Here is a 25,553-nt window from a genome sequence, read left to right as displayed (position 1 = left end):
TCAGAGTTTAGAGACACATGTCCAAGTGAAAACAGGGGTATGTATAAAGTGGAAGCCAAAGGGTAGAAGTGTATTTTCAAGGGTATGGGGCTTTTACTGTCTTTCTTCTACCACAATCCCAGACATTGCTTAACTGTTTGAGGGGAGGGGGCAGATAGGAACAGTGTGTGTGATTACAAACCAAAAACCCAATGTATCTCTTTTTACCCTACTCCGTGTACACTGCTGGTTAATCTGGGGTAGGTCCCTTGGGCCCATGATGCCAAATCTGAGGGTTGGTTAGAGAGCACGTAGTGCTTTGGGGCTAACCGGGGATGGGGAACCTACTGCCCAGGGGCCAAATCTGGCCCCTGGCTTGCCTGGATCCAGCTCCCCTCAAGTCATGGGGTTTCTCCCTGCAACATCAGGGAGCCCCACCCCAAAGCCTGGGGGGGGGGGAACCTACAAAATCTATGAGGCTGCCTACCCAGGCTCTGCTGTGCAAGGGGAATGTGGGGCTTGCCTTTCTCCTTCTCAGTTGGGAGGTGTTTTTGTGCAGCCCCAACTGATTTTTCTGTGGGTCAGCACCCCCTCCCCATCCCAAAAAGGGAAGGCTTCTGGGGTAAAAAGAGCACCCCGCACCCCCAAAAGGGAAGGCTTTTGTGGGTCAGCACCTCCCCCCCCCAGGCAAGGCCTCTGGGGTACAACGGTGACCGAAGAGGACCTCTGCTAGTGCCACTGCTAGGCCCTTGGGGCTGAAGCGGGGCGGGCTGCTGCCCCCGTGCAGGCGGGCAGGGGGGAGCGTTGCCGGGGCCGCACAGGGCCTCGCTTTCCGGCCTGCCTGGGCAACACAGGGCGAGCAGGGCCCCACAGGCCGGCCAAGTAGCTCTGGTTGGGGCGGGGCTTAGCCCGGCAGCTCCGCTCTCCCTCCCCCACCCACTTCTCCCGTGGTCTCGCTCCCCCAGGGTGCGCCCAGCTTCCCCACGCGCCCCTGCCCGCTAATCTGCCCTGCTGCCACCACAGAGACACCAGCCCGCCAATCAGCGAGGCCAGAAGCCATCACCACGGCAACCCTGCTGCTGTCCAATCCATACGGGTCCTGCCTGTGGTCTTTTACCTCCCTCCCCTCGTTCCGCTCCCCTCCAGCGGCGCGGTCCAATTGCAGGCCTGGTCGGTTCTGTAGGGCGGGGGGAAACGGGGAGAGAAAGGGCATCCAATCGTGGCCGGGCTTTTGCTTTCGTCACCCAATGGCGAGCCACTTGGCCCGCTTCTGGGCCCTCCCCTTTCCACGGGAGACGAGCAGGGCCAAACCCGGCTGCCGCGGCCTCCCCTCGCCCGAGAGCGCGGAGTAGCCGGCTCTTGCCTCGGGCTTTGTCCCAGGCTTCCCCCCTCCCGGGTTCGTGTCCGCGGCCGAGCCCGCGCCTACCCCTCGCAGCGCTTCCCCGTTCACCGCCCGGGTCCGCGGCGCCTCCGGCAGCACTGCCCGCCCCCCCTCGCGGGGGCTCGGGCTCTGCCGGGGGAGGAGGGGGGATTAGCGCTGCCGCCGCGGCCGGGCCCGTCTCCTGCCCCCTCCCCCCCGAACACCATAGGCGGCTCAGGCACCAAGATGTCCAACCGAGTGCTCTGCCGGGAGGCCAGCCACGCCGGCAGCTGGTACACAGCCTCAGGTAGCGGGGCCGGCCGGGCGCAGCCCCGGCCACCGGGGGGTGGAGGGGAGAAGGTGGGTGGCTGGGGCAGGGGGGCAGGGGGTTAGTGGGGCCGGGGAGCGCTGCAGGGTGCTACCGCCGCGGGCCGGAGCAGCTGCGGCCCCCGCGGGGATGTGCGGTGCGCGCCCGGCAGCTGCGGCCCTGGCCGGGAGGTCGGACTCGGAGGCCTTTTCCCAGCCCCGCGCCGGCTCTAGGGGCCCGGCTGAAGCCGGAGGCTGAGTCAGCGTTTTCCACCCCGGAGGGGCGGGTCGGCGTCGCGGCGACTCATCCTTGCGCCGGCCGTAGGGCCCCTTCCTTCCTCCCCGGGGTAGGGAGTTGCAGGCCCCGCCTCCGGTGCTGATATTGGGGCCTGTGCGGGGCACATGGCTGTAGCAGTGGCAGTTCCTTCCCAGGCTGCGGGCGCCCCCCTTCGTGCACACACCTCGGCCCCTGAGCCGGCGAGCCCGTAAGGCTGCACGTGCACTAAGTACCCTTATCCCAAATGAATGAGCTTTAAAACTGTGCAGCAAATCCCCGAGTGCGCCTGACGAGCAAGTTGTCTGGTAAAATAGGACTGGAATGATTCATTGTGCTGCCAGTGGCCTGGGCAATGTCGCCCCCAAAGCATTTAAGACAGTGCAGTGTGGTATGGCTAGGAAAGGGACATGCAAATTGACCCTATAGGAAAGTAGAAATTGCTATTCAAAATCAGACCAATGATCAGTATAGTTCAGAGCATATCTTCTGGTAGTGTTGGAGGATGCTGGGTACTTTACCAGTGTGAGAAACTGTATAGTGTTCAATTATGGACAATTATGGAATTACTAGCTGGTAAGAGGTTAGTCAAACAACTTTCTAATATGGAGATGTGTTATAACATGAAATAATGAAAGCCCTATTTAAACGTAGCTAAGGTATACTAAACGCATAGGTAAATGCTCAGGATGTAATGTGGTGCATGAATCTAAATGGACTAGGAGACTGTAGAACAGAAGAATATGCTGATGGCAAATCCTGTACTTGCTTGGGTGGCTGGATGACTTACTATATTTTCCTTTTCCTTTCTATCTGGGGAATGTTCTGTATTATCTGAAAATATTCTATTGAGTAATTCATCGAGTAATTCATTTAAAAAAGCCAAACAATATATTTGTTTGGCCCACAAAACTCTGCAGTTTTACTGGGGTAATGGCATAATGTAACCAAACATTTTCTCCTAGGTTGCTTTTGCGGAAAAACTTGCCAGCTGACTACACTGGCCGCTTGAATTTCCGCAAGAACACTGACTTCTTACTGTCTGAAATCAGTGCTTCTTGCAGAAATACTATACTGCTCCTGTTTGGGCAAAAGTCCTTTTGCGCAAAGCTTTTGCGCAAAAGGGCCAGTGTAGACAGCTGAGATTTGTTTTCTGCAAAAAAGCCCCGATCGCGGAAAAGCGTCCTTGTCAATCTAGATGCTCTTTTCCGCAAATGCTTTTAACGGAAAACCTCTTCCGTTAAAAGCATTTGGGGAAAATCATGCCAGTCTGGACATAGCCCTAATGTAGTAATAAAACTGGGTTACGTAGGTTGGGGATGCCTCTGCATCTCCTTCATATGAAACTTGGATATGCTTGCAAAGTGGAATATGTAAATGAATAGGCATAGCCTCTTGCTTCATAAAGTTGTTATCTTATACACATTATCTCACTGCTTAATTCTAATAGCTGATATGAAAACTCACAATGTAAGTGGATCATTAATTTTTTTTATAACTTGTGGCTTCTAAGTCCATTGTTTCTCTTCTCCCATCTCTTACTGAAAACCACTATTAAGATTGATAATGTAGAAACTCACTCTAAGCTATAGACTAGCTTTTATTTTTATGTTGATGCAATAATGCAAAACTTAAAATATTCTGATAAAATTTAATATTGTAAAAAGAGTAGTAATATTTTCTGCACATACACATCCTAATAACCCACAGTAAAGTTTGATGAAATAGATGTTCTATAGTAGCTAGAATCAGGGATCCTGTGGTACAAGCAAGGTACCATAGCAGAGTTTTGGCTGCATTAAAAAGAATCCTACAGGGTGAAAAACAGCATTTGTATTGCTGCTGTTTCTCCACCTAGCACGTTTTTAATAACATCGTGGGATAAGAGTAAAATGAAGCTCAACTGATCCTCCTGTATTTTTCCATTTCTTTCTGCTGGCCCTTTGGGAGAAATGGAGGGTGCAGATCCTGAGCTCATGGTGCAGGACTGATATGGTGAGAGACATTAATAATGTGTCTCTAATCCAATCTGTTATTGCACATTGCTTCTCATTGTTAGCAGTAAAGTGATAGACAGTGATCTGGTCAGTTTCATGCTGCTTCTGCTGGCACTTCAAAAATGTCTGCCTTCCCTGACAATCACCTGTTCTTTGCCATCACATATATGGCACAGAACAGGTGATTGTCAGGGAAGGCAGACAAGTTTGAACTGGACAAAAGGAAGCCTGATCTTGAGAACAAATTCTGACACATGCTTTTTGTAATGTTGAGGTCTTGGATAATTGAGGAGAGAAGACACAAAGATCAGGGAAATATAAGAGGAGGGAGCGATAGTGATATGAAATTAGTAGCTTGACATTTTAGTGGGGATATTTTGTAGCTGAGTTTTTTTATTTCTTGGAATCACTCCTCTATTTCAGTGTAGCCATCATCCAGATGGAAATTTTGTAGATGTGATACACTCCAGGCACAGACTTTAGATCAAATTTCAGTTACATTTGAAAATGTAAAATTCTAATGCTTTCCAAAGTGTTCCCCACAGACCCCCTTTCCCCCAAGTAATACATTTCTTTGAATATGAGGTTACATGTATCAGCACAAGTAAGGACATTTAAAACTTGTCTGTCTTTGCAACATAAACTTGCTCAGATTGCACATTCTGAATTAGGTTATCTAAATTATTAATTAGGTTAATAAGCTGACATGTAATATGGGAAGGTAAAATGATTTTTTTAAAGTTTCCTAGCTGTTACATTTAAGACTGGCCTTGCTACAGCTAACCATGATTGTCAGCACAAAACAGTTAGAATTTAGTTCCTGTGTCAACTAAGAGAGCCCTGAATTGATACATGATTGTCTGCCCATGCTTTTTGGGCAAATGATATACCTCACTAAGCCCATGTACCTAGTTTGTTCAATTGTTCTTCACCCAGCAGGATATCTAAGAGTTCACTACCTAGCAGGCTTTAGTAGGAATGTGTTCTGGATATTGACTCCTAAGAGAGTATGGGATAGCTAGCAAGAGACTTTTCCAAAGAAAACAAAGTAAGCAGAGTACTAGATGTGGACATTCAAGTGCACATCTAAGGTACAGAAGCTATTGTTTGAACTCAGTTGAACCAAATTCTAACTAATCGTGAAGTGTTAGTAAAAATTTATGTGGGTAGGGCCTTATTGCTATGGTTTATTTTTAGCTTTTTAAGAATTGTAAAGGAAATTGAAGGGAAAGAGACATTGTTTGTGATTTTAATCTCCCTTCCCCTTGTCCACATGTAGCAAATCCAGGTTTGAATTTTCTTTGAATCTGGACTTTGTTTGGCAGGAGGCTAGTTTCAGGTTTCAGTTTAATGCTGAGTCTTACCTGTCTACTTTGTAGTGAGGACATAACTGAAGTCCCCCAGTGCATTCTCACAATTCTACAGGAGCTGTATTTTTCTGGTTCCCTTAGTCACTTCCCTCTTACCTTCTCTGCACCCGAAGGCACCTGTTGGTTTATGAACACTTGATTGGTAATTAACCCCTTTTTTGTTAGCATGCTCCATTTCTGCAAAGTTCAGCTTGTTTGGACAGCATGTGAAGATGCCATTTCTGGGTGCTGGTAGCTGGCCAGAGGATCACACCAGAGTTCTGGTTAAGGATGTTTAGAGGCAGAATTTGTATCAACTACATGTTTAGTTGGTAAGAGAAGGCACATAGAAGGAGTTACCCCTGCTGCAGCTCTGCAGTTTAAATGTAGTAATTTAAACTACATTTATGCTGCAGAGCCACAGCAGAGGTCGCTCCTAGACTCAACAGGGGATCAGAGACTGATGCCAAAACAGCCTCTGTTCGCAGTGACCCTGGGCTGGCTGCAGACAGGGGCTGCTGCTGGAGCAGCCTCCCCTGCCTCTCCCCTCCCCTGCACGGCTGCCTCACTTAGGCTTTTAAGCTAGCTCCCCACAGCACTGGCTCCTGCTTCCCTCTCTTTCCGCCCTTCCCCCCCACTAGCTGCCTCTGAGATAGAGGCAGCAAGGGTGGGGAAATGTGAGTAGTCAACTCTAGGCTCATTGGGTAGTCGACCTAATTGACTACTCTTTTTTACTTCACTAGTTCTGGTTGCTCTCTGGTGTGAGAACAGTAAAGAAAACATAGTTTTGGGAGAGGCAGTTGAAATTAGTATCGCTGCAGGAATATTTCAAAGAGACTGGGGAAGGAATGGGACCAAGTTGACACAGTTCAGTCTTGGGGAAGAATTAAAAACCTCAAGGATATCTACTGCAAAGCAAAGAACACCCATTGAATGTCCAGCAATTCCCCATTCACCTGCCTAACTATGAGGCATTTGACCAGATTTGATGCTATCCTGACTACAGAGCCCAGTGCCAAGCTTGATGGGCTTTTTGAAGTGGAATGGTCTGATACTTAGATCGTGGACAGAGAAGACCTACATGGCCAGAGTGATTGGAGGATGCTCTTATTTTGGATTCTATGGACCTGTTCAAGGATGTACCCAAAGAATGGACTGTGGAGGAACCAGAGTCAGAGTTGGAGCCACAGCCAGGTAAGAGGTAGCTATAATTTTTTTATCATTAACAGGCTTATTCAACATTGGGATTAGGGATGTGAATGGTTAACCAGTTAGCATCACCCTTACTGGATTATGTTTAATGGTTATGGTTAACCGGCGGGGGTTGCTCCAGTCCCATGCCTGCTGCTGTCAGGAGGCTGCTCCAGCCCACGCCAACCCTGTTTAATCAGTTAAACATTATGTTTAATTGGTTAATCAGGATTTTACATATCTAATTGGGATTACAGGTTTAATAAAAATGAATGCATATATAATATGTACGCTCTGTGCTCTGTTTAATTGTTCCTGTGACTAGAACTAAAGTATTGTCCCACTGGCTGCAGTAAGTGGAACAGTCCTTTGGTGATGTTGTAGGGGCCTCTTTGTTTTGTAACAAGTTGCCTGGGCCAGGTGAGATGGATTGGGGTGTATCAGAATGAAGATAAAGAGCAGGTCTGTTCATAGCAAACCTCTGCAACCTCCTAGTTCAGCATCTTGTTTGCTAAAAATGTTCTCCCACACCTAGCTAATAAATGTTTGAGAATTTTGTCAATGAAATTCCTCAGCAGGGCAAACTTGGTATGCTTACCCTGTAGTTTACTAGCCTTGTCAAATCATTATCAATGATCAGGTACCAAGCAGTTAAATAACACTTTGGAAACTGTAGGGGGTTTGTTGTTGTTTGTTCTAGGCTTTGATTTAAAAAAAAAAAAAAGTTGATCCTTTTCCAGTCTGGGATTTCCAGTAGACCAACATCCTCCAACACTGCTGTATTGTTAAACAATGTTAGGACCCTCACTATTATCAAGTCCATGGTCATGTTGGCCTTACTAGCTCCTCTGCACCTCTCCCCCATTTTTTAAATAATTTGCATCTAACCATTTAAATGTTAACTTTATTTCAACCATATCTTAAGCAAATAGAAATATTACTTTGTCTTTACTGTTATGCAGAGTGTAAAACAGACACTTTTTCTTTCCATGATTAAAAAATACTCCTTTTATTCTCTTCATAGGGCCTTTGCCCCTGCTGGGCCTATTCAGTCACCCAGGCTTCTTGAGGAAAGGACTTTTGGGGAAAAGAAAAAGGAGGACCTAGTGCAAGAAATGCCTGATAAATTTGGATGGAATTTAGACATACGCGATGAGTTCCAGAAGGAGGGAAACTGGTCATGGATTGTATAGATCACGGTAAAAGAAAGAGGGAGCAGGACTGACAGCAGCAGAAGGACTTGTTCTGCAGCTTGCTGTCATTAGGGAGCCAGCTGCTCAGATGACAGTGCCATGTCCTGCTGCTGATGGACAACTTGGGGGTGGTGTTGGCTATTAGTCATTTCTTGTACTCCTGGAATGGAAGTGCATATAGGCAGATGTTTGCTATTCATGAAATCCTCATGCCTTATTGGATGAGACTAGTACTGCACTAATGTGCAGTTCCTTTATCAGTGAGATGACACTGATAGTGGTAGCTGGGCTATGTGTATGGTTCTTAAATTGCCACTAAGTGGATAAAGTATATTTCAGCTACTTTAAAATAAAGTGATTTTTTTCAGTGTCTGTGTGAGAATTCTTGGGAAAACAAGAAAAAGGCAGGAACCTCTACTCAAAATCACATAAAAGCAGTAACAATTGGTATGTGTACTAAATATTATGTAGCATCCCATTTCCCATAGATCTCCCTCAGCAGGGTAAGGATGTTACACACAAAACATCCTTTCCCTATTCTCCTGGACCCATCCCCAATGATCAGAGGTATGTGTTCTAGTGGTCTTTGCTTGGCCTTCAAAACAGCAGACTCATGAGCCCATTCCCAATGATATTTCTCTTGTCCTCATAAATGTTATGTAGTGCACAGCACCTCCCAATAATATGAATGGCATTCAGCTTGCTGGCATTCAAGCAGGTGTGTAGGTTTATAATTTATGCTATCTTGTCTTCAGTTGGCCAAATGCATGTTCTACCTCCATTCTGCCACTGCTCAATTAAACCTTATAGCTAGTGTTCTTACATCAGCATATAATGTCTGAAGCTAGGACAGCAGACAATAGATAAGTCCTCTAAAATATCAAGAGGCTTTCTGTACCCCCTGTTAACATGCTATCTGGATAGAATAAGATCCCTTCTAGTCCAAACAGAGGTATGCCAGATCTCATTAATTCCTTAGCACTATACTTCTTGTTGCTGTATCCCATGATGATGATCATAAACTGGCCTTTGTGATTGATCAAGAGCTGTATAATGAGCAAATAGTATACTTTCTGGTTAATGTCTTCATATGCTCCTGGTTGTGGGGAGAATGGTACAGGGATGGTGCCATCACCTTTCAGGCACTGTTAGTTCAACAATATTAGCATTCTTCACCATGGTTGGGTAAACCACAGCAAAAATGACCTGTATGAGCTCTACAATGGAGAAAGAGGGGGTTGAGGGACAGTTCCGGGACTGAGTAGCCACGCACAGTAGCACCTGCAGACCCTGCACTAGCTGGAGGTGGAGCTTAAAAGGAGAAGCAGAGCAACTCAGAAGGGGCAAGCAGTGGAAGGGATAAATAACATTGCTTGCTACCTGATCAGTCCCACAACAGAGAGCTTGGTGACCGTATAGGTAAATCAGAAACATTTTTGGTTTAATTCTTTCATTTACCCTGGTGGGGAGGGACTCAGAAATGATCCAGGGATGCTGCTGTTTAATACCCCAAGGTGCAGAGCTTAGCTGCTCACCATTGGAGCCAGATTCCCTACCAAGTCCAAGAGCTAAGGAGAAAGCCCTGACGCACTTGTGGGCATCCCAAAACTTTTCCATTGTTGGACTTCCCTTTTTGTATATCCTGAAAGGGGTGGTCAGGAATATGTTACCCAGCAGAAGGACTGAGCTGTAAAAGAAGGGACAAATTCCATGGGATGGAGTTGTAGAAGAAAGGGAAGATTTCAGGAAGGAGGGCTACATACCATCCCCCACCTGCCCAGAAAGTGTCACTTCTAGTGTCAGTCACCTTTCATATGGCCTTGGATCCAGCCACTGTTTCAGTCCCAACAGTTGTCTTGCCAATGTAAAACTGGTTAGCTACAGAGCAGTAGCAATCTGAGGTAGTAAAATTACTTCCCTCATTTGCAAGTCCTGGTCCTGGAGGGTCAGACAAGCTTTTTACATGGCTATGTGAAGGTGGCCTTCCTTGAGCAAAAGTTCTAGACTCACTGCTGTTCATCCCTGGAACACATAATTACATAGTCTTGACACGCTGTGCTTGTGGTCAGCCTAAAACGAATCCATAGAAGTTACAACCAGCATCATCTATTTCCTGTGCTGTGCATCCAGCATGCATGATCTTCTGGCTGAGACTTGTTGCTGCCATAATGTCATGTGATATGTCTCATACCTATAACTAGATCCAGCTGCATTAACAGATCAGCCAAAAGCAGAAACAATATATTGTGCTTTGGTGCTACCATGCCTTTCCAGTATTGAAAGGAGTGGAAGTGAGGGGCATGCACAGCCAGAAGTGCTTTTAGTATGATGTGTTGGTAGGCTTAGAATACTTACGCACAGAAACTCAAAAGACGTACATTGTCCCACAGTGCACCATAAAACAGTTCCTAGAGTGATTCAGGTTAGTGAGGTGTTAAAAATCTGGAATATGCCGCTAGAAATCAAAGAACTGTAACCTACTTGCTGTAGTCCAGGGTGGGTAATAAGCAGTCAACAGGCAGGATGTGGTTTGTCAGGGCTAGTCCTTAGCAGGCTGCTAGATGCTTTACTTACTTGCATATATGCAGGTTTGGCTGCTCACAGCTCCCAGTGGCTGCAGTTCGCTGTTCTCAGCCAATGGGAGCTTTTCAAAGTGCTGTGGGCTGAGCTACCACTTCTCGCGGCTCTTATTGTCCAGGAGCTGCGAGTATCTGTATCTGCAGACCCACAGATAAATAAATAAAGTGTTTGGCAGCCCATGAGGGGCTAACCCTGGTGAATTGGGTCCATCCTGAGAGCCACTTACAGCCCACCTCTGCTGTAGTCCCAGCTTGGATCTTTCTACGTGAGTCTGACATAAGTGTGGCTCTGAAGTGTAGATGCCTGTAGACAGAATTGGTTAACCGGGGTCAAAAACTTAGTTAAATTCTCTAGTGAAAACAGGATTAAAGAGAGAAATTTGCTGCTTGTTCTTGAAGCTCTTATTTATAATAGCTGTGAATAGTCCCACAGAAGTCACTAAGACTATCTGTGTATGGACTAATCCTGTGGTCAAGGGTTGAAGTGTTTTTGATACTTAATTTTCATTCTTCGTACATCTCTGATTTTTGTATTTTAGTAAAATTCAATCTGCCTTCTGCAAACTTGACCAGACGCCGTTTCTGAGTCGCTCCAACTCCTTTGGAACGTTGTGTATCAAAACAAAAAGAGGTGCTTACGGAGGCTGCTAAAATTTTGACAGATGCAAGCAGAGAAGCTCTTTGTTGTAGTTAAATTTTATTTTTTATTTTCAATCCTTCCCGAGCTGAATGAAAAGTTTGTTCCTCAATGAGGTCTATTTGTAAAGTATGGAAGGTTTCTTTTTTCAGCTGCCTGTTGTTGTTGAGCTTAGAAAATGTTCTGAGGTGGTACTCATCTTTTGAGTACAGGATCTGCCAAAAATGCTCCCCGCTGTTGGCAGAGCCGTGACTAGACTTTACTTTCACTTTTGAAAGGGCGCGTGATCGGCACAGCACCCGAACTTGAGTATGCAAATGAAGCCTGGGATATTTAAATCCCGGGCTTATTTGCGCTTTCGAAGTGCCTAATCTACATCCCTCTGTCGGCAGAGGGATGCAGTCTGGAGGTAGCCTGTGACACAATAAAGAATCATAGATTAGAACTGGAAGCGACCTTGAGAGGTCATCAAATCCTGTCCCTACATTCATCACAGGAACAAGCACCATCTATCATCATCCCTGACAGATATTATCTAACCTGCTCTTAAATGTCTCCAATGATTGAGATTCCACAATCTCCCTAGACAATTTATTCCAGTGCTTAACCACCCTGACAGGAAGTTTTTCCTAATGACCAATCTAAACCTCACTTGCTGCAATTTAAACCCATTGTTTTTTGTCTTATCTGAGGTCAAAGAGAATATTTTTTCTTCCTCCTCCATATACACCCTTGTTATCATGTCTCCTCTCAGTCTTCTCTTTTCCAAACTAAACAAACCTAATGCTTTCAGTCTTCCCTCACAGGTCATGTTTTCTAGACCTTTAATAATTTGTGTTGCTCTTCTCTGACCCATCTACAGAGTCTCCACATCTTTCCTGAAATGTGGTGCCCAGAACTGGACACAGTACACCAGTTGAGGCCTAATTCAAGAAAGCTCAGTAATGTCAGGATGTAGGGACAGTTAAGGCTGATTCCCTGGTAGAGTTGCCAGGTGTCCAGTTTTGAACCAGACAGTCTAGTATTTGAGCTTTCTATGCGGGAAACAAATTGAGAAAATACAAATGTCCAATATATTCTAAATAAGATGTAATGTAGATTGTGATGTAATGTCAAGTGTGTCCGGTGTTTTTGTTGAAACCATCTGGCAACCCTATTCCTTGGTGCTGGCAGAGACTTTGTGAGAGGTCTTCCAGGAGCAAGGGCCTTTATAGAACATATGAGAAACTCTTTCGTGTTTATCTGTGTGTGCACACATGTAAAAGCCACTGAGGAGCTGCTCCCTGGAACAGTTAGTATCTGGTCCAGTAAGTAATATGGAGAGGAGCTTCCTATGGGATAGTAGGGTCATGTGTAGTACTAGTCCTGTGCAACCAAATAATGATCTCTAGTAGGAACCTTATAAATGCAAACTTTAATTTCAAGCTTTATTTTAACTACAGTCTGCAGCTCATATTGCAAAACCTAAAGATAAAATTCAACTTTTTATGAACTTTCAAGACATTGAGCAAAATGAGTGCATTTTCCCTTACTATTAACCTTTCACCTTTTTTTAGAAGATGATGTAGAGAGTGGATGTGTCATCATTGGTTCTTAACAGATTAATGATGTCCTACCATTCTTCACCTGAAGGCTGATGGACTGGTCCCAGACAAGGGAGTTTGCTGGATCATGGGAGGTGTGAGATGTGGGGGGAGGGGATGCCAGCTTCCCCGCTGGGCTCCTCTCCCCAGCCTCCTGCCCCATGAGCTGTGGCAGCCCCCTCCAGAGCTCCCGGCCTGCCAGCCTTGTGGCAGGCCTGCCAGATCTTCCAGCAGTCCCACTGGTCGTGAGCTTCACTTCTCCACCAGAGCTCCTGGCGACCCTGTCAGTTGTGGCTCTGCTGCCCTTCCAGAGCTCCTGGCAGCCCTGCCATCTTCCCTGCCCTGCTGGCTATGAGCTTTGGTGCCCCGTGGGCTCCGCTGCCCTCACCAGCCAGCTGTGCTCTGAGCTAGCGAGCAACTTCTGCTGCTGGGGCTCTCTAGTCCAGAAATATCTGCAGTCTTGCCGGACCATGGATGTTGTCGGACCAAAGAGTCCTAAACCATAGAGGTTCAATCTGTATTTGTTTGGTTTTGTCGTGGTATCTGATTGATATGATATGCTCACGTTCAGTAATATAGAAATATGTAGTCTAATAGGATAGATTCATCATGAATAGTCCCTTATACTCAATTTTGTCTCACAGGGCCAAATTTTATTTTTTATGTAGATAAAACTTGTGCTGATAAAGATTTGTCAGAAACCGTGGCTAATCAAATGAGCACAGCAGCATGGTGTCTTTGAATCATAATTTTAATTTTCTTTGTATAAGCGAGAGAGGAGGTACTTGCCCTATGCCATAATTTGAAAGGTGAGAATATAATTTGGTGGATGATAATTTTGACTTAGTCTGTAAATGTTCTCCATTCCCCTCCAAGTTCACTCTGATGAGAAGAAAGCTTGGTTAGTGCCAGCCATTGGGTGTACTTATTACTATATTGAGAGGCAGTAACTAGTGAAGTGCCAATCCACAAGATTGCACCTGTTTAGTTAGCTTGATTATTTAACTCACCCTGTGTATAAATACTTAAAATAATAAATGCATATGTATTGGTATTTCACGTGTTGAATCTCATTTGTAATTTTCTGATAGTTCTGAAAGGAATGGGAAAGTATAAGACATGAAAAATCTGCTGGCTTGTGAAGAGTAGGAAGCTTTCCTGAATGTGTGCAGAAAGTGATTACAGAATTGAAAGTTTCATTTAAAAAAACCTCAGATCTACTCATTATGATTGCTAATTATTTTCCAAAAACAAGCAGAATGTAAAGGATGCAGTGTTCTCTTAGTGCTCTTAGTATTTTTGGCTATTGCTCTAGTATTTTGGCTAGAGCTACACATGGCTAATATAAATGTTTAATCCTTTAAAAAATCCTGGTAAACTCTTGGAAAATATCTTGTGGCAGAATCTACAGGTTAATTGAGACATTGTGTACAGTGTTACATAAGTATTAAGTTTGTTGCTTCCCAGTTTTAATCAATTGTTCTCTTGTAACAACTTGTTTTGTTGTACAAATTGCAGCTTGAAATTTAAGATTTTCAGTGGGCCATACTGTATTCTCCAAATCTGAATATTTTATCATATCTTTAAAAAAGAAAAATACTTTTGGGACCTGTGCCTTGTTTTCCTCATATAAACAAATCAAATAAAAACTTTTTTGTACTTTATCTTTTGCTTGATCATTTGCATTAGAAGTTCAAATCTTTAGATTGCTGGGGACTAGTACGATTATGATATCACACCAAAGTAGCAAAACCTGAGCATTTCAGAGAGAAAGAGACTTACACCTTGTCTTTACTGGCATGTTTTGTCGCCAAAAACCTCCTTTTGGTGACAAAACAGTGAGAGCGTTTATACTATAATGCAACTTTTGTTGAGAAAACCCCCCACTTTTGGAGACAAAAAACTTGCGCCCCTGTGAGAATATTTTCCCCTTTATTGTCAACAAAGAGCCAGTGTGAACTCTGATGTTTGTTTTGTTGTGAGAACTGGCTTCTGTCAGTATGCCACAATGCCTGCACTGATAGCTCTGCTCAGTGTTTTGTGATCTCTGCTGCACTGCAGACATATGCCTCTTTCCTTTCAAAGCTCCGGGAAGTATCTGACAGCTGAGTGAGCTGCTCTATTTGGGGAACAAACAAAGAGCAAATCATTGGAATGCTCCTTCCAGTTCTTCCCTGCTTAAGAACACAGCGGCAGGCAAATTGCTGCTGCAGGGGGACCGCTGGAGAGACTGCTGTGCTGCTTTGACATTCTTCAGCACTGTGAGCTATAGAGCAGCTCTGCCTTCCCTCAATACTGCACTGTGGGATGCTTATCCACATTGCTTTTCTTCATCTGTCGACAGGGTATTAGCAATGTGGCCATGAAATGTTGACAATGGGAGGCTGAAAACCTGGTTTGACTAGTTTTCGCTTTTGGCGACTTTTGCATTTTGAGAGGGCTTTTGGCGCTAAACCTTCCCAGTGTAGACATAGCTTTAGTGTCCATTTAAAACTTCTGATTTAAATCTGATGTCTAAACTGTTGGGAGAAGTCTTTTTATTAGATCCAGCAGTTTGCTGCTTAAATTAAGGGTTAAGAGAGCTATCCCATTCCACCTACTTCAATTATATATATACCTCAGAGGAGCAGTGAAAACAGAAGCTTACATAACAGTCTTTCCTCTTGGCAGTCTTCACTGAGGATGTCCTCATCAATTTTAATTGAGACCGGTGTTAGTAAAATCAGAGTTGTCTGCCGTGTTTTTCCGGTGTCATCTGTAGCCCAATAGAAACAATATTAATTGTAACAAGTCCACCATCAGCACTGATAGATGGAATTATTTAAAGTTTTTAGTGCAGATCTGTGGGCTTAGATTTATTTTTTTTCCAATTTTGTATGACATCTGATATAATTTCTGTTGTGATCAGATTATGTAACAAAGTATTTTTCATAAATACTAAAACTGACACATCCTCATGCACTGGAGTGAGCGAGCATTAGTGCCATTCTCATTAGTGCCCACCCAGTCTCGGCAATTGATATAGTAATCCAGGCATCATTCATAATTAGGATTCAGGCAACTGGAGTCAAATCATACCCGGCTTAATTAATAGCTCTAAAGCAGCTCTGTTGGTTGTTTTATTTCAGTTAATGTTTTCTTCCCTTTCCACAAATGAAAAATTGTTCTCATTGTGTGAATTTCCTTGTCAATGACAGCGATACTAGGCTCATGAAGCATCGGCTGCAGATGTGTAGTCATCCTTTCTTGTTCTTAACTTTTTCCTGTGTAAAACTTTCCCTCTGTTTTCTTGCACAAGGCAGATGTGAAGGAAAGGTGGAGATAACCTGTTTGAAGTATATACAGCCACTTTGTGACTTCGTGTTAGGGCATTTGAAGAATTATGTCTCTGAGGATGTAAACTGGGTAAAGCCTTGATGGCAAAAGAGAAAACATGATATTAAGAGTTACATGAGAAAAGTATGTCATTGCTTGCCCTCTAATAGAGCCCTATGTTCTCAAAAGTCTGTGCCTTGTATGCAGCAAAATCGATCTTTGGTCAGCTCTAATTTTAATAGTAATCAGAACTCTTTTGCTAGTGTACTTCTACCACAGTGGTTCTGATCAGTGACTTATAAACAAAGTACTGTATAATGTACTTGCTATCACCATAGCTTCCTAATGATATGTCATCCCCACTCTATGCTCTTTATTTAAGGAAAGCTGGTCACTGAAACAAGCACAGTGAACGTTTTTTCTGGTCTGTAATGCTGCTGCTCATTCCAGATCTGCTTTTGGAGAAATGTCTGGCTTATCTTGTCCCAGGATTGGGTTGCTCACTGCCATTCCAGTTGTCATCAGCTGGGAGACTGTTTCTTGCCCTGTAGTTTTATTTAAAATTCAAATCTGTTATAAAAAGTTCATGCTGATGGCAAGTCAGAGTCAATTGTGATGATACTGAACAAAGGAAGAAGAATTTTGGGATATCTTACACTGAAATTCCAGAATGCTTCCCTCCATGGAAATCTCTATTTTGGAACATGACCTCTGAATAAAATGCTGAGTGCTGTGAAGAGGTGTTTATAGAGTCCCAGAATACATTAATAAAAGTCCATTAATAAGGCATATTTTTGATGAGCTGAGGCTAAGAAAGCCAGTCAGAAATTTTATGCAATCTTTGCCTTTCCAGTATCTTTGATTAATACAGACAGCTACATCATCAAAGACTTCATACTACAAAATCTCCCTTAGCAGATGTCATGTTATGACATGATTTGCCCTTGCTATATATATATGACATTAAACTTTATTGTAATACCATATTATGAAAGTGTAACAGCCCTGATTTTTATAATGCTGCACTGAATAGAGTTGATTGAAGCTCCTGGATGAAGAAGCAACAGAAAAAAACAGATAAGATTATCTAATGCAAGAAAACTTGAAAATTAGATGGGGTAGAAACAGAGAAGCCCTTGTTTTGTTATGAAATGTTTGTATTTGGCCCGAGTTTGCCAGGGGATGTTCATTGGATCTTTCCATCTAGATTTAAGATACAAAACCTCTGGCAAATAAGACGGCTCTACTAACATATGAGCCTTCACCCTCCATCTCATTCAGAATAAACTGCACCGAAACAATATTTTGTGAACCCTGGGGCAAGTGGATCCTGAATTCTGCTGTGATGTGGGTCTGGGGAAGAGGGGGGCATAGACTGGAAATTCAAAGACAACTTTAAAAAATAATTTAAATACAGTCAGTACAATAGTTCCTGTTATTTAGTGTATTAAATTCAGTTTGTTTTATACTAAGTGCACATTTTCCATTTTCATTATGCCACAGTTTTTTGTATTAACACACAGCTGCATGCTGCATTGAGGGAAGGTTTAGTTATAGCTGGATGTTTTGATACTTGTACACAACAGAGGCGGTTTGGGATTTTGCACTAAGCATATTTGCTGAATGATTCTTCTAAAATAATTATTAGTGAATTGGGTTAGCCATATTGGCATTTAATATGTCATTTTCAAGTTTCAAAATGAATATCTCATAGAAATTAAGGTGAGGTAGTTCACATATCTTGGATTTGGTTTAGGTTTCCTTCTAACTCATGACAGCAGTGCATCGGTTTATCTTAATTCATGTTTTCTGGTTTTTTCCCCAGAACCAAAAATGTCTGACAATTCATAAAATGAAAGTTGGAACTTTAGAGATAAGTCTATAGTAAAGGGTGAATTCTATAGTAAATTCTGCAGATGCAGAATATACAAGGCCTTGCATAAGCAAGATCCCTGTCAGAGACTTGCTGCTGGTTCAGGGATGTGGGCAGCCTTCAGTTTGCCATCTTAGACGTTTGTTTCAAATGTTTCATTAGGTATCTCCATGGCTCTGATACATAAAAAGTAATCATTACATTCCTGTAACAGAAGGTGGAAATAAAAGGCTGAAAAGGAGTGAAAGAGGAAAATAAGAGTTTTGAGGAATGAAAGTAAGAGAGCATTAGGGAAAAATACATTGAATTAAATTGCGAGCTCCTGGAGACAGAATTTTTTTTCTGCCTATGTAATTTGCAATAAGATGCTGATCGTGACTGGGGTCTATGGATGTTAATACAATACAAATAATTTAACCAAGGTGGTGAGCATTTATATGGTGGGAACACATGCATGCATGCACAAATGTTTAGATGTTCACATAGCAAACTTTGCATATGTGAACTTATTGTAATCTTTACACTTCTTCCAATTCCCACCCTTTTTGGTTGCTCTCATTTGTCATATCTATAAATATAGCAAGCTCTTTGGGGCTAGAATCACTTCTGTTATATAAGGCTAACAATTTTTGCAATCTTTCTGGGTACTCGGGTAATTTTGTCTTTGTTTTAAACTTCAGATTTGGCTTGTATCTGTTGTAATCCATAGCAAAGATGATCATTTCAGTTTTTGGTTGTGGTAACATCTTTATTTCTTAACCAAATTAAAAGCCACTGAAAGTCTGTTTACTACATTTCCTTCAGCAAAATAAATTTAACATTTAACTTAAACAACATTTTCCAAAGAAATTACTGGAGTACATTTGTCTAGAATCAAGATTACTGAAATAAAAGCTCTTGTTGGTCAATGGTCAGCCTACCATGCCTTTTACTTGAGTGTCTCTGTGATCTTAAATGTTTAGGATTTGCAGTCCAGGTAAATGTGTTGAGTCATAGTAGAATCTGTCGAGACAGTCAATACCTCCATTGGATCCATGACCTTTCTTAAAATGATACTTGCTTTGTACATTCTGAGAAATTGATTTGTAATACAAGGAATATTATCATTGCTTTAATGATATGGTTCACTGCATGCAACTTACTAGAGTACACATTTCAAATATGTGTTTCAGTATCATTTTTGCTTACATAAATAAGGTCATTCAGTATGCATAATTCTTTGATGTACTGTTAAGATTGAGAATTTATTAGACAAAACAAACAAAAAACAAACAAAAAAAGGGACAAAAAAGAAGTTTCGCCTTCCACAGCATCATTAATTTGGCTCTGTTGCAGTCTCTGAGTACCAATGATTAAATTTCACTTAACAGTTGTAAGGTAAAATACTCTTGCAATACAGAAAAACCTCAGTGTTATGAAAGCCTCAGAAATGGAGGTTGTTTGTAACTCTGAACAAACTGTTATGGTTATTTTTTCAAAAGTTTCCAGCTAAACATTGACTTCATACAGCATTGAAACTTTACTATGCAGAAGAAAAATGCTGCTTGTAACCATCTATATTTAAATGAAACAAGCACAGAAACAGTTTCCTTACCTCGTCAAATCTTTTTTTAAACATTCCTCTTTTTTTAGTAGTTTACATTTAACACAGTACTGTATTGTATTTGCTTTTTTGTTTGTTAGTTTTGTCTTTGCTGCTGCCTGACTGCATATTTCCAGTTCCAAATGGGGGTGGGGGGTGTGATTGACTGGTCAGATTGTAACTCTGCAGATCTACAGTATACTATGTTAATATCTCTGAGAGGACCATTTTTTAATTTCCTCTCTTGCACTGACATTCCTAATTCAATTGTTGCCCCTTCTTTGGACACTAGCGTTGATCCACTACTAAGTGTCACTCATGCACCAATCCCAGAATAGAGATAGTCAAACAGCATGTAGTGCAATACCTGTTTTCAGGAATTTCTGTCTGGTACCAGTGCTCAAGTTAGTTCCCAGAGAGCAGCTTAGTCTCAAGGAGTGACTAATGGGATACCAAAGGAGAGAGAAACTGCTGCTGTTCACACAGCTCTCTCTCTTTCCAAGGACCTGTGCCTCTTCACAGAACCTTACATAATCAAAACTAGCACAGCATGTCTTTTCAAGTCTGAACATTTTCTTACATGCTAAGAAAACCAATTTGGAGACTGTAATAGCACACCTGGTGATGCTTATTATAATGTACATCTTTTTATGCAGTACTCAATGTACTTTTACCCTTCATGGAGCAAACAGAGGAATTGGTGGTTTGCAATAAGATTTAAAATTGTGGTAAGTTGCTAGGAAAATTTAAAAATGGATACCAATAGGTCTTCCATGGCAATTTTTTTAATAAAATGTAAGGAATTTTCCAGCTGTTACCACAAATAAAGTGAGGTTTTCCTGGAAATGAAAGTGTGTATGTGGCATTTATGGCATGAAGTCTTGATCTGTTTTCAAACCAGTCCCCTCTCTACAAGAAAATAAAATCTGATTATGTATTGGATCAGTTTGGAAGAATTCATTAAGAGGAGCTACTTTTTTTCCTTGTTGATGTTCCAGATTATTATGGAGTCATCTAGGAGGCTGACTGAAGCAGTTTTGGTTGCAGTTCTTCTTAGTCAAGAACTATAGTTTTCTGATGGGAGAAAGTTTCATTCATGCACCTTACAAATATGAAAACTACCATATGCCAGACATAACATACCACAACCTTAACTATGCCTAGCTATGGCAGCTTTCCATCCCTCTCTTTAATTGCTCTTCTACACATAACTCTTTACCCATGCAGCAACTATTAATACTAGAGGAGAAAATAATCTGGTAAATCAATGTGAGCAGGACAACAAGGGGATGGAGTTAAAGACGTTGTATGAGATCTGCAGCATTCCATTGTTTTAATGATAAGGTACAGTCATTTGAGTGGGAAAGTAGCAAATATGTACTATGAGGTGGTGTAACTTTTTGTTTTTGTTTGCTATTTTGTGTGTGTAGCAATACTAACTGCTTCCCAATGAATTGTGTGTGTGTCTTGTATTTAGGTAAATAGAGATGTGAAATCCCAAATTGGATAAAGTTTGTCACTCTAGAAAAGATAAATTGTGGATTTTCCAATGCCCCTCATGAAATAGGACATGTTTTTATTTTGTCAACTATTATTATCAAGGCTTGACACATTAACCAAGTACCTAGTAGCCAAAGATCTAAACCTGCTGTTTAGAGATCAGGGGAAAGATGGGGGAAGATTGCATAACAATAACGTTGATATAAGAGAAGGGGCCCCTTGAGAAGGTAATGACTTGCTGAGAAGCCAAACCCCAATCAGATCCCACTTGTTAGGAGGGGAGAGAGTGCTGGAAATTCTACTAGTGTGCTTTCAATGACCCCTCATCCTATTTAACTGCTGGAAATGAGAGCTTTTGCCTCTCTCACTCTGCCACGGTCTCCTCGCTGTGTAGAATGGTACTAGCTTTCTGCTACTATATAGTTGCTGAGAAGAGCATAAGAAGAGAGGTCTGTCTATTTTACTCTATTCCATCAACACCCTTTGTTTTTAGATAATTTGTTTTCAAGAACTCCTGTGCCTGACTTTGCTGATGCTCATAATTGTCACAAGCAGCGGAAACAGCGTGATTGTTGACAGTTTAACTTCTGTCAAGTACATGCTGTATTGCATCAGTGAAAAGAGCTAATCTTGCTAATGTCATTTTTCTGCTCTTTGGTAAAGCTCTGAACAAGGGGAGTTTGGGCTATCTGCAGACTAAGGAAAACAACTGTTCATTGATTTACCTTCATCTCATATTTGGAAGATTTTTTTCTCAGCTGTAAAGGCAGAAATGATCATACTGTGGTAGCCTAAATTTTGCAGAAATTGCTGGCTAAAAGTCTTCCTTCACTAGGGAAAACTCAGTTGCCAGTTGTGAGTGGCTGAGAGGGCTTTTTTAAGATCTGGGTCCTGGTCTACACTAACAAGGTAAATTGATATAAGTTACGCCGATAGTTAAGTTATGTAATATGTAACTTACATTGACGTAGTTTAGATCAACTTACATTGGTGTCCTCACTGTACTCTGTCAACAGAAGACCTTGATTTCACCTCTTTGGAAGGTGGAGTACTAAAGTCAACAAGAGAGCATTATCCCATCAACTTATCACATCTTCACCATATTGACTAAATTGATGCCCATTGCTTTAATTGCAGCACTGAGTGAAGACAAGCTCTGTCTGTCATGCTGGATGCATGCCTCTAAGTTGTTTAGATGTTTAAACAAGTCTTTGAAGAAACTGTCAGCTTGAAATTCAGTCCGTTTCAAGAAATGGTTGTAAATTACTTTCGTGCTACATCTATCCCTGACAATCTTTGTGACACAAGCAGGGGAAACTGAATTTCTGTATAAAATGTTGCAAGTGAAAGTGACTTCAACAAACTTCTGTCAAATGTGTATGGTAAACAGTCTGAAGGAAATATATTTATTTACTCTTTCTCTTATAATAATATTATGTTATTTGTAACAATAGCAAGTAAACATTTTTCAGATGAAAATGCAGTTTTAAAAAAAGTTAATTGCGTTCCTCTAATAAAGAACATTGTGTTATAGTAAATATCAGTTTCCAAAAAGTAGTTTTACACCAAGAGGGACTACTCTGATATAAAGATATTAAAATGCATTTTCTTAATGTTTCCAATAACATCTCTGATTGAAAGGATTTCTTATAACCTTATAAGGGCTAGTAAAGTTGAGAATGATCAACACCTGTCAGGGTGCTCAGTAACTTGTGGCATTGGGCTCCAAACTGAAAACTATTAAGCAGTATAGGTACTGATCTTATAGAGCTGTTTTCTGAGCCTTAAATTTATTCCAAAATACTATACTTTCTCTTACTACATATCTGGAATTTTCTCACTTCTTACAGCCTGATATCTGCTTTATAGGTTTCTAGCTCACAGTTTCCATAGCCACTGGTCACCTTCTTGGAAGTATATTCAGTCAGTCGTACTTGGTAGCAGATGCCTCTGGTTACATGCTTTTTTCGCATTGTTTTCTCTAACCCTCACAGTTTTAATTCATTTTGATTAAGAAAGTAAACTAATTGAATGTATAACATCACCCCCTTGTGAGTTTGTCATTGATAGTTGTTGCCCTGAGCATGGTTTGTGTATGTCTTCTGTTCACCGAACAAGAACAAACTGGTTGCAAAGTGATTAAATAATTACAGTTTGGAAGGCTAAAACATTCCTAGCGTGACCTTAAGCAATATGGGTCATGCTGCATTTATAACTTTTATTTGTTTGTTTTTTATACTTCTTGAAACACACACAAACGTTTGCTTTTATTTATAAAGGTTTTAAATCTCATGATCATATTATAAGATTACTTACTGTACTTGGTTGTATTATAAACTCTACTAGATTTTCATTATTTCAATATTTCCTTCTATTTTTGTAGGACCCCAGCTGAATGCACAACTAGAAGGTTGGCTTTCTCAAGTACAGTCTACAAAAAGACCTGCTAGAGCCATTATTGCACCGTAAGTTTCATATCTGTATTTTAGCATTTGACATATTAAGACCTTTCTTAAGATTTTCGTAACGTATTGTTTTTGGCTAAGTAGTATGCTGATTGGGGTTTTCAAACTGGGGGTTGTGACCCCTCAGTGGTTGCAAGGTGGTTACATGGAGGGAGCAAACTGTCTGCTCCATCGGTCCAACAGCCCTGAGCCTCCATTACATAAAATTAACCCCCATTTTTAATTTATAAAGGGATCTCACTCAGAGGCTTGCTGTGTGAAAGGGATCACTAATTAAAGAAGTTTGAAAATAACTGAAAATACTCTGAATATCATGAAAAGTGAGGCATGTACACAGTTTAATATGTGATTGGGTTCTGTGGACAGATGAGTTAGTAAAAGCACTCCTTTTCCCAGAAAAAGATTTGTTCCTACAAAGTAGTTCAAAGGAGATTTAGTAGAGTGATAATATAAAGATTGCTAATTCTTCAGGAGAAGGGATTGTTATTCTTTCTTTGTATAGCACCAGGCATAGCATTGGTACCATATTATTGTTATTTATTGGTTACCTTGATTCTGTAAACTTCTTATACAAATGTGCAGTTTGACTTGTAGATCAATTCAGGCTTATGCTTTTTGCTTCCATTTCTGTCTCTTTATAAGAATTGCAGTTTTAAATGTTTTTTAAATATTTGATTTGGATTCTATAAGTATCTTTGTATGACTATGCTTTGTATGTCTGCATCTGAAAAATGCCTTCAGAACAATCAAATAGAATTTGTGCCATGCTTTAAAAAAAGTTGTTCTTTGGGCTGTGAACAAGCTAGATACAAATGAGTCCAAATGATAATTCTTTTCAGTTATTTGAAAATATCCAGGAAAAGTATCTGTCTTTGCCCAAAAGAGCAGTGACACACACTTAATTCTAGACTTCTAGGTAATGCATCAGATTAATGCCTTTTCAGTGTTCAAACAGGTCTGTGAATTAAATACCCTGAAAAATCATACTCTTATTAAATACTATAAAAGTTCTTAACCTTCACTGCAGTTGGGAAGTAATATAAGGCCTCAGAAGTCTTTTAACCCAGTTTTCTTCATGTTCCTTCAGTCTCTGTGAAAGTAATGAGTGCATTCTGTCTGAAACTTACTCCCCATGCAGAGATCAAAGAATATAATTTCTAGTGCAGACCTTTAGGAGGGTGAACAAAAACTGGAAATAACAGCTGTAGTTTGATCAGGAGTATGTTCTTATTCCTTTTGGGACTATATCATATCCTTGCATCAAAGACACCGAGAGCCATACAATTGTATCGTTTGCAGGAATAACTGTTACAGCAAAATTTATGATCAGTTGTGCAAGTGACCGAACTACCAAAATAACATAGCAAATGGGAAAATAAAAAGAGCATAGCTATTTTGCAAAAAGTCTAGCCATATTTTTTAAAATATTAATGTGGCAATAAAATCATTGACTGGCCATGCAGCCCTATGTAATTTTCTGTTTGCAGGATAAATTGGAAAAATAACAGCTAGCCATTTCTAAAACACATTAAGGTAGAATGGCAGAGGAGACATGAGATAACTGAATAAAATAATGAGGCCAATCCAGTTTACTGTGAGATGGGACAGATGTTAAGGTAGGATAATTTGGTTATAGTGACTTTTATTTACACATAATGTTTGCTGTATATTTATAACAATATCGTGGAAGTAACAGTAAGAAATTGAACCAAAAACCTGCTAAGTTCAGGGAAGACAGTGTAGTCAAGTGGACAGACACTAGACTAAGAGTCAGGAAACCTGAGTTCTATTCCAGCTCTGTCACTGATTCTTTTTTGTGACCTTGAGCAAGTAATTTATTTATCTGTGTGTCTGCTTTCTTACCTGTAAAATGGAACAGCGAAACTTACCTTCCTTGATAAAAATGGTTTGAGATCATTGAATGAAATAAGTAGTGTAGAGAGAAATACAAAGTAGGCAGTTAGATTTTTACGGTCACAAAAGATCTTTGTGGTATACTCTGACCTCCTGCAAATCAAATTTCAAATCCAAGACCATTAAATTTCACACTGTGATTCTTGCATTGAGTCCAATAATTTGAACCGCAGAGTATCTTTTAAAAAGATATCCCTCTCTTTGTAGGCTTGTTTCAGTGTATAATTGCTTTTACTGGTAATGTCTTTCCAGTTTGAAGTTTTCTGTTTTTAACTTTGTCATTGAATTTTGTTATGCATTTGCTAAATTAAAGAGCCCTCTGCTGTCAGATGTCTTCTTTCTGGGTAGGTGCTTATAGGCTACTTCTGTTGTAAGATTGATCTCCTTAAGTTTCTTGTTGTAACGTTTGTTTTACAGACCACAAATCATTCCTGTAGCAATTTTCTGAACCCTTTC

General features: G+C 41.3%; 1 protein-coding gene across 4 annotated transcripts in view; it reads left to right on the top strand.

The window, feature by feature from the left end:
* The first annotated feature begins 1,222 nt into the window (after positions 1-1,222).
* MEMO1 (mediator of cell motility 1) overlaps positions 1,223-25,553 on the top strand; it is a 47,337-nt gene continuing 23,006 nt past the window's right edge. The window contains exons 1-3 of one of the 4 annotated variants that reach the window (XM_075924916.1): positions 1,507-1,646; positions 6,325-6,459; positions 23,102-23,183. In XM_075924916.1, coding sequence (XP_075781031.1) covers positions 6,387-6,459; positions 23,102-23,183 — 155 coding nt within the window. In that variant the 5' untranslated portion in view covers positions 1,507-1,646; positions 6,325-6,386. Of the gene's footprint in view, positions 1,647-6,271; positions 6,460-7,509; positions 7,656-23,101; positions 23,184-25,553 lie in introns of those variants that run through there. The other 3 variants (XM_075924915.1, XM_075924918.1, XM_075924917.1) reach the window with 3 other exon arrangements.

The sequence above is a fragment of the Pelodiscus sinensis genome, chromosome 3, assembly GCF_049634645.1.
Source record: "Pelodiscus sinensis isolate JC-2024 chromosome 3, ASM4963464v1, whole genome shotgun sequence".
Lineage (NCBI taxonomy): Eukaryota > Metazoa > Chordata > Testudines > Trionychidae > Pelodiscus > Pelodiscus sinensis.
The sequence above is the reverse complement of the archived record's forward strand: the minus strand, read 5'-3'. Positions and strand labels throughout refer to the sequence as shown.